The sequence below is a fragment of the Orycteropus afer genome, unplaced genomic scaffold (assembly GCF_000298275.1).
Source record: "Orycteropus afer afer isolate SDZICR_OR568_19922 unplaced genomic scaffold, OryAfe1.0 scaffold00207, whole genome shotgun sequence".
In the NCBI taxonomy this organism is placed as follows: Eukaryota; Metazoa; Chordata; class Mammalia; order Tubulidentata; family Orycteropodidae; genus Orycteropus; species Orycteropus afer.
In genome coordinates this window covers 2487446-2496994 of record NW_006921794.1, presented here as the reverse complement: position 1 = coordinate 2496994, position 9549 = coordinate 2487446, and the positions used below count along the sequence as shown (strand labels likewise).

The 9549-nt window shown below is 36.8% G+C and overlaps 1 protein-coding gene across 1 annotated transcript in view; it reads right to left on the bottom strand.

The window, feature by feature from the left end:
* VWA8 (von Willebrand factor A domain containing 8) overlaps positions 1 to 9549 on the bottom strand; it is a 751729-nt gene that overhangs the window by 277954 nt on the left and 464226 nt on the right. The window contains exon 26 of the mRNA XM_007948177.1: positions 7870 to 8021. Within this exon, the coding sequence (XP_007946368.1) occupies positions 7870 to 8021 (152 nt within the window). The remainder of the gene's footprint in view (positions 1 to 7869; positions 8022 to 9549) is intronic.

Here is a 9549-nt window from a genome sequence, read left to right as displayed (position 1 = left end):
AACAGTGCTCCTCTAACAGAAAAACATCACAAATGGGTAGCTTTAACAAACATGGATTTATTCTTATAGTTAGGAGGCCACAAGCCCAAGTTCAAAGTGTCAAGCTTTAGAGGCTATGTGAAAGCCTTTTGACCTTGGGCTTGAGTTCTGCTTCTTGCTCCTAGCCCACTGGAGCTGGAGGTGTCTCTTCACTCAGGCTGCTGCTGACTGCTGAGGCTGACAAACCCAGAGTCAACAAGTAAAATGGCATAGTCCAAAAATTATCAAACCGCATAGCAGGCCACTAATTCAAGTCCATTAATAGTCCTAAGATCAGCAGACAACACAGCCGGCTGTTGAACAACGACTCGGTTACATGCAGGATTCAAGCATGCCAAAAAGCTGAAGACCATTCCCAAAGCTTCTCCTTATATACTAGAAGCAGAACACATCCCTAAAGCAGCTACTCAGCTGCTCATGGCAGATCCCACCATGGAGCTGATTGCAAATCTCACCATGGGGAATAACCACAACCAGTTGCCCAGCCACTCATAACCAGGCCCAGCCAAGTTGACATATAACCTTAACTAGCACAACTGGAGGGAAATTATTTTTTGAGTGCATGAAATAACACATAAAATCACAGGAAAAGGTCTGAAAAGATTTTACAACAGTTTTCACTGGGTGGTGGAATCAGGGTTATCTTTTGTTCCTTTTTGTTGATTTATTTAAAAAATAAATTGGACATCACTCTTCATTATGTAAATATGCATTATAAAGCAAGCTTATATACAAAACACTTAAAAATTTCTTCAAATTATTTGATTGACACAAACACATGGTAGATAGTAACTAATCTGCAATGATAAATAGGCAATAAATACTTGGGGGAAAACTGGTTTAAGTATCAACTAAGGAGCATTTAAAATGAAATTAACAGAGTTGAGGACAAAGAATTTAGAAAAAGGAGGATGACCACTTAAATATTTGATAGGCAAGAATGACTCCTAGGGAAGGCAGGGTGAAAAAAGACACACATGGAAGAAAACTTCCCAGGACAGGGATAATTTCTCTGTATGCTGGATTTATTTTAAAATGGCTGCAATCTTTTGAGAAGCTCTGGTAGCATAGTGCCTAAGGCACTTGACTGCTAACCAGAAGGCTGGCGGTTCAAACCCACCAACCACTCTTCGGAAGGAAGGTTGAGCAATCTACTTCTGTAGTGATACCGCCTCAGAAACCCAAGGAGGGGTTGCTATGAGTCAGGGCCGTCTCGATGGCACACAACAACAACAGCAATCTTTTGAGAAGATTCCATAAATCCCTTGTATGTTCCAAATCAGGAAGAAATGAAGGCTATTCTCATGTATGACAACCATATGAGGTTTTGTAGACTTTTCACTTTTCTGAAATTATTTGCCTTCTACTGTATTTCATGTTTCTCTGTCACCCAAACAAAAACAGCAGAACAAAAAAACTCACTGTCATTGAGTTGATTCCGACCCAAAGCAACACTCTAAGACAGAGTAGAACTGTCCCAAAGCTTAAATCTTTATGGAAGCAGACTGTCTCATCTTTCGACCATGGACAGGCTGGTGGATTTAAACTGCTGGCCTTTTGGTTAGTAGCCAAATGCTTTAACCACTGTGCCACTAGAACTCCTTACATCACAAAGAAGAAAGCTGAATTAAGAATGAAGATGTCTCTAAAATGATCTCTGTTTTGCTAAAGTTCTATATTAATTTGCTTTTTTCTTTACTTTTCATTTTGAAATATAACTAAAACCTCAAAAATCTGAACCTATCATGACTCTCTGAAGATTAAGAATTTGTATACACCATGGTCAACGATGATTTCCCAGTGGATTCTGTAAAATTCTAATACCTTTCTAAACCAAAATTATTGGTAATTTCCAATATTCAAAGATTAACTCTGATTAAGAAATTGCCCACCATCTGCTCTCAATCAGCTTATGTTATTCTCGTTGTTGTTGTTGCTGTGTGCCGTCAAGTCAGCCCCGACTCATAGCGACCCCTCCTTGGGTTTCCGAGGCAGTATCACTACAGAAGTAGGATTGCCCAACCTTCCTTCCGAGGAGTGGCTGGTGGGTTTGAACCGCCAGCCTTCTGGCTAGCAGTCAAGTGCCTTAGGCACTGTGCTACCAGAGCTCCTTATGTTATTCTTAGAATTGGAATTAATATCACATATATCCCAGCTCTGCCCCTGATTAGCTTACTAACCTTGGGCACATCATGTTCTCTCATGTGTCTCAATTTCCTTATCTATAAAATGCTATCATATTATTACTTATACCATAAGTTTGTTGTAAAGATTTATATAAATTAATGCAATTTTTTTGGAAATGTGCTTGGCACATCATTGAACATTCATAATTGCTTCTACTACCATCATCACCGTTACTAATGTTACAGGTTCTATTTATATTCCATTATAGATCTGTGAAATGACACTTGTCTCATCTTCTAGAACTGTCAAGTAGCGAGAGTGGCATTAAAATTTTGTATATAACTTAAAATGGAGGTACTGAAAAACAAAATATTTTTTTCTTCCTTTAAAACAATGTTTCTCCCACATGATAGAATTCATTAATTATTTTGAAACACACTTTTCAATCTGGAAGTGCTAACATGCTAGCTGTATGTTTATTCCAAAATTTATTTTAAAAGGTTCAGATAAAAGTTCACAAGAGGGAAAAACAAGCAAATTTTGTTTTGAAATTTGTATCGATAGCTATCTGCCTTATGGCAGATAACAACAGGACTTTGGTTGGTCTTTGGCCCAAATTCTTTTGTAACATATTTTTTTCCAACAATGATACCAGAGACTTATGAGGTCAGTTTTTTAAAAGTTCAGATTGTAACCCAAATCCTCCTATCTCTGCCTACAGTACACATGAGATGAGATTAGCATGTGTGTGCACACATACACACACATCAGTTGTTTTGATTAGTTATTTCTCTATCAGACAAATGTCACAGAATTAAATTCAAACCCATATTAAGCATGATATTTACATTTTTAAACACAATATACATCATTTAGCCCAGTGTCCCTCCTTATGTGGTTATGTTCACCATCTCTCTAGCATGCCCTTTCTCCTGTATTAGAAATTTAAAAGGGGGCCCAATCAATACTCTCAGGAAATACTAGCAGGAAGGGGCAAATGCAATGTGAGGGTCCAGTTAACCAGTTCTCATCGTAGCTCTGAGATCTGGAATACATTCGTAGATCAGGAAGAAGGCTGCATCATGGCAGGATCGAGCAAGGTAAAAGAGCCACACAGTAAGACTCAACCTATACAGGTTTAGCAAATGATTAGTAAAGAAGACAAGTCAAATTCACTTCATAATGTCACATTGGCCCTTTTGAAAATGTGCAGAGACCTAGGAGACAGCAACCAATACTGGGATATTCAGAACAAAAGAAAAAGTGACAGCAGCCCTCTTTCAGGAACGTCACTAAAAAGCACAAAAAGTGTATGATTCTAACTATACGACATTCTGGAAAAGGCAAAACTGTAGAGACAGCATAAAGATCAATGGTTGCCAGGAGCTCTGGGAGGGGTGTGGTTGCTGAAAGGGATGAACAGGTAGAACACAGGGTGTTTTTAGGGGAATGAAGCTATTCTGTATGATACTGTAATAGCAGATACATGACATTTTGCATATGCTAAAACCTATAGAACTGTAAATACAAAGAGTGAACTCTAATGAAAACTATGAACTTTAGTTAATAATAAAGTATCAATATTGGTTCATTAATTATAAGGAATATACCACACCAGTTCAAAATACTAAATAATAGGAAGTCTGTGGGCAGGGGGAGAGAGAGTATTTGCGAACTCTCTGTACATTTTGCTCAATTTTTCTGTAAATCTGAAATTGCTGTAAAAATAAAGTCTACTAATTACAAAAAAACTCCCAAACTAAGAAACCATCATTGGTACACACTATTTAATCAAAGAAAAAAAATAGCACTAAAAGGACACCACTAGTATTGAACAGCCAAAGTATATTCTGACATCACTTGAGGAAGAAGATGCTGCAAATAACTGCACAAACCATGGTCTGGTATCATTTTCACCCCATGTGAAAATGTCCCTTCTAGCACATCTGCCTCACACACCCCTCGTTTTTTTTTAAGCTACATGGAGTGGGTGGCCAATTATTTTTCCATCCCCATCTCAAGGATGTGACATCTTGTTCCAGATTCAGTGTAATTTTGCTCTCATCCAATAAGCACTATGGTTAAAGAACAAGAAAATTAACAGTTGTGGCAACAATATTTCATTCAGGAGAAAAAGGTTATTAATAGTAATTAAACCATTTTATTCTCTTTCTTAAGCACTGAAATCTGGTGTGGATCTGTGGATCTTTTCCACCAACACTGTATCTGTGGTGGTGGGCAGGAGTAGCCTAGAAGAACTGGCGTTAGTGAAACTTCTAGCAAAGAAGAAGAGTCAAAGTCAAATCCTAAGACTGTGTGGAGACAACCTGAAATCCTTTAAGGTCTTACATCACTATGACTGTAATCAACACTGTTCTACTCCAGGAGGATATGAAAGTGTTAGCATTACTTGTTTTTTGTTTTACTACAGATTAAAGGAATATTAAGATTATATTAAAAATGAAAATTAAGTCAGAATATGAAGGCCCTTACTGAGCATCCATACTGAAGGTGCCATATAGTCAGGCTTGCCTAGGACATTCTTAGTTTACATCATAGACTTATTGTTAAAAAGCTCTCCCTTTCATTCTCAAACAAATCCTACTTTAGATGATCAGTTATATGGTTATCCTATGTATAACAAAATGCTTTCATTTTATCAACAGGGTACCTATTTTAATTAAGTGACATCCAAAATTACATGACCAAGACTAAACTGTAAACTCTTTGAGGGACTTAGGCCCAAGTCATCAACTGTCACCTACTTTGTACATGCTATAAAGAAGGACCAAGTAGAGCATCAGTGAAAAAGAGGAAGACCTTCAATGAGATGGATTGACACAGTGGAAACGATGGGCTCAAACATAGTAACAGCTGTGAGGATGCAGGAGCAGGAAGTGTTTCATTCTGTTGCATAGGGTCACTATGAGTTGGAATCAACAGTACCTAACAACAACTACAACTATAGGCAACAGGAGGACTTGAGTTAAAATTTGAATTCTGAAGGAAAAAACAAAAACAAAGCTCATGAATTTCCAATGTCATTGCTGGAAAAAAAAAATGTAATAACAGAATTTGGGCCAAGTACCAACTAAAGGCATATTTTCATATGCATGAAGATGACTGTATGATTGTTACATACCTAGGCCATTTTTTTTTTTTTTTTCACTTTACCATGCTACCCTAAGTACAAAGCTAATAATTTGATAGCAATAGTGTTATGGAACCCATGGGTTTCATCAAAAGGTAATACAATGACATCACTGTTTTTGAGCTTATAAATTCATTGCAATTTACAGATCAGGAAAAAATGCTTTGGATGATTGTGTAAATTAGAGTCAATGATCACTCCCATTCCATGGGAAAATTCACTCATCATCTACATCTGCTGTAAGTCTATTTTTATCCTGATGCAGTGGGTGGACAACTAGTTGTTTTCAACCCCAACTTGCATAAATGTGACCATCTTGTTTCCAGTCTCAATTTATTTTTGCTTCCACTCATAAGTAAGTACTAGAGTTGGAATTAGGAGCTCTGGTAGCGTAGTGCCTGAGGCACTTGACTGCTAACCAGAACACAACAGAAAGATTTTTTCAGTTCAAAAGTGAGGATAATAAGGAATAGTTAAATCTTCCTTAGAAACAGAAATTACCAAGAATTCTCTTATGATTGATCTTACTAACTAACATGTATTTTAATTTTTATTTGAAATTCTGAGTACAAGAAAGGCTATTTTTAAATCACAAGCCTGGTTTCCATGCAGTTAGAACTCTGATTTTACATATTTGTTGTTGTTGTTGATGTGGTTATTTGCCATCGAGTCGGCCCCGACTCCTAGCGACGCCTCCTTGGGTTTCCGAGGCAGTTATCACTACAGAAGTAGGATTGCCCAACCTTCCTTCCAAGGAGTGGCTGGTGGGTTTGAACCGCCAGCCTCCAACAAAAACATTTGTTAGTGGTAATAAAAACCATCCTACGTTAACAATTAAAAACAAAAGGAAATTTAAACAACACAAGTATTAATATAATTTGCATATTAAAAGCAATTTCTTGAACTCTCTAACTTAGAAGATAAGCTAAGCCAGGGAGTGGCTTCTGACTCACAGAGACTCTAGTGGGCAGAAGAGAAGTGCCCTATAGGGTTTCCTAGGCTGTAATCGGACTCGACGGCACATAACAACAACAACAACAATCTTCACTGAAGCAGACCACCATGTCTTTTTGCCCCCAGAATACCTATGGATTCCAATCGCAGATCTTTTGGTTGACAGCCATGCATTTAACCACCGAACAACTAGGGCTTCTTAGAAGATATGTTACACTCATTTAATTAAAGGTATAGTTTCAAAACACCCATAAAACCCACTACCATCAAGTCGGATCCGACTCATAGTGACCCTTCCTTGGGTTTCCGAGGTGGTATCACTACAGAAGTAGATTGCACAACACCCACAGGGGTCACTAAAAAACCAAACCAAACTCACTGCCATCGAGTCGGATCCGACTGATAGCGACACCTCCTTCAGTCAGTAAAGCAACACTATACAGAAGAAAGTGTATGTATTAGTAATTGACTGAATCATTCTTCTTGAAAAGAATTTTCTTACTCATTAATAACATCAACCAAAACACTGATAATTTTTAACCTAACTCCATCTTGTGTTTTTTACCATAAAAGGGAAATATTTGTTTCTCTTAAAGAAATACACGATACTTTAATAATTTATTTTTATTGGCTTATATTCTGATGAGTTTTTACCATGACTTCAAAGAATAAATGAATAAAGAGGTATAAACCCAGAAACTATATAAACTAAATGCCGAATTAATTTATGAGTTCTATTTAACACACTATTTCTAATAGAAGGCTGAAAGTTCTTATATGAGATTAAAAAAGAATAATAATTTACTTTAAAAGTAATTATTATTCATTGAGAATTTATGACAATTGACTATTTTTATATGTTTTTATTTTAGTCAATGACAGCATCAGATACAGTATCATTAGCTTATGCGTATATAAAATTATTTCTCCAGTTATAGTAGTATACTAATTTGCACTGATTTAATCATTCTATTGATAACTTTCTCCACTATCTTTCTCGTCAACAATGTATTTGCAAGACTGTTGACTAAGGTTAAGTAAGTAGTCTGTCATTTCAAAATAAAAAGCAGGCAACTGGCCCCCATGAAAATAAAACCCATTTGTTCTTCCAGTTGAAGTAAGTAACCAAAAATTAAATCTAAGTTAATAGGATAATAAATTTAACAAATTATCAAAGAAAAAGTTATAGTGACATAAATAAAAAAATCTTAACTGAAGGCATACCACCTGGCTATGTAGCTTTCATGTTTATATAACAATTTGACACTTGGTTAGGAAATTATGAGACCCACAGTAATTCCACAAAATGACAGAGACTGAAAGAAACAAATATTTCCCTTTATTTGATTACATCTACTCATGGCACATTCAAAATAATTGAGATTCTCTATTCACAGGCCCGCAAACAATGCTATTGAACTGAAAACCAGTCAGCAAATAGCAAAAATATATTTGAGTAGCTTATTTGTGGAAAGAACTTCCACACCAGCTCAGTTTATTAATAGAGTATAGCAGTCAATGAGGAAATATTAGCATTTAAGAATCAAAAAAAGAATCCTCATAACAGTATTTTATCAACAACAGTGAGTTTGCCTTACTCCTTTGCTAGCTGCACACTGGTAGGTTTTGCTCCGATAGGTATGCCGTATTTGTGTAAAGTGCTGATCAAAATCTCCCTCATGTCATTGTTGTAGGAATCAAAGTCAAACACGTTCCTAACCACACTGGAGAGACCTTCAGTGGGAAATTTCTGTGTTTAAAAAAATAAATAAATTTCTGATTACACATGTGATAAAATACAGAATACAGATTTACAAAATTGCTAGAACAGTAATACTCAACTGAGCTTTAGCAGAACTTACTGGCCTTGTCAGATAACTAGATAGTAGGAATATATATATTTCTCTTTTAATGTTTGCTCAGATGACTTAGCTTTAGCAGAACTTACTGGCCTTGTCAGATAACTAGATAGTAGGAATATATATATTTCTCTTTTAATGTTTGCTCAGATGACTTAACACTACTCTCCTTTTAAAATAAATACTGGAATTTGAGGAGAGAAGTTCTTTATTTCAAATGTTAAACCAGTGCTGGGATTCTGGTATTCTGTGACGTCCACTGCTCTCTGGAATCTCCTTCCTTTAAAAGGACACCAGATGGACCACTGTAAACATGTTAGTCAAGCAGAGTATTGAATAACTACATAGAAATATTTAGAGAAGTCACAGATTTATGAATAAATACAAAAAGAATAAGGAAGAAGGAAAGAAGAGCATCAAAGGCACAGGGGATAGAGAATGAAGGAACAAGAGAGAGAAAACCAAAAACACCAAACCCATTGCCATTGAATTGATTTCAACTCATAGCAAGGGGAAAAAACAGTTAAATTTATACTGCTGGTGTCCTCCAGATTCGTTACTGGCTCTATCTTGATTTCCTTTAGGAACTATAATTTGAGCAGTATAAATTGAATTCATCAGAGCTTTAAAGGCACAATAAAATTTTATATTTTTGTTTGGATTGAAGATGGGTGATAGGTCAAAAGTCATTAGGAAGTAACTGTTAGCTTGTTGATGACAGGTGTCATCAAGTCAGCTCTGACTCATAGCAACTCTACATAAAACAAAACACTGCCTGGTCCTGCGCCAGCCTCACAATTCTTGCAATATCTGAGGCCACTGTTTCAGCCACTGTGTCAATCCATCTCCTTGAGGGCTTTCCCTTTTTTCAATGACCCTCCACTTTACCAAGCATGATATCCTTCTCCAGGGAGTGGTGTCTTCTGACAATATAACCAAAGTAGGAGAGATAAAGTCTGGCCATTCTCACTTCCAAGGAGCATCTGGCTGCTCTTTTTCCAGGTCAGATTTGTTAGTTCTTCTGGCAGTCCACGGCACTTTCAGTATTCTTCACCAACACCGCAACTCAAAAGCATCAACTATTCTTTGGTCTTCCTTATTCATTGTGCAGCTTTCACATGCATGCATATGAGGTGATTGAAAATATTATGGCTAGAGTTAGGCACACCTTAGTCTTCAAAGAGAGATCTTTGCTCTTCAGCACTTTAAAGTGGTCTTTTGCAGAATATTTGTCCAGTGTGATACTGCGGTGTAGTAAATTACTTAGTGTGGCTTTTCTACCCATAAGTCTTTGTAAACTCCAAGGTGGGAATTGCTATTAGCAACTGAGGAGATCCTGATTTTAAAGTCGCCCACCTGGAGTATTTCTGTTGGGCGTGGCACAATACAATGTTCTGGGAGGTTCCCACTCTCTCTCAC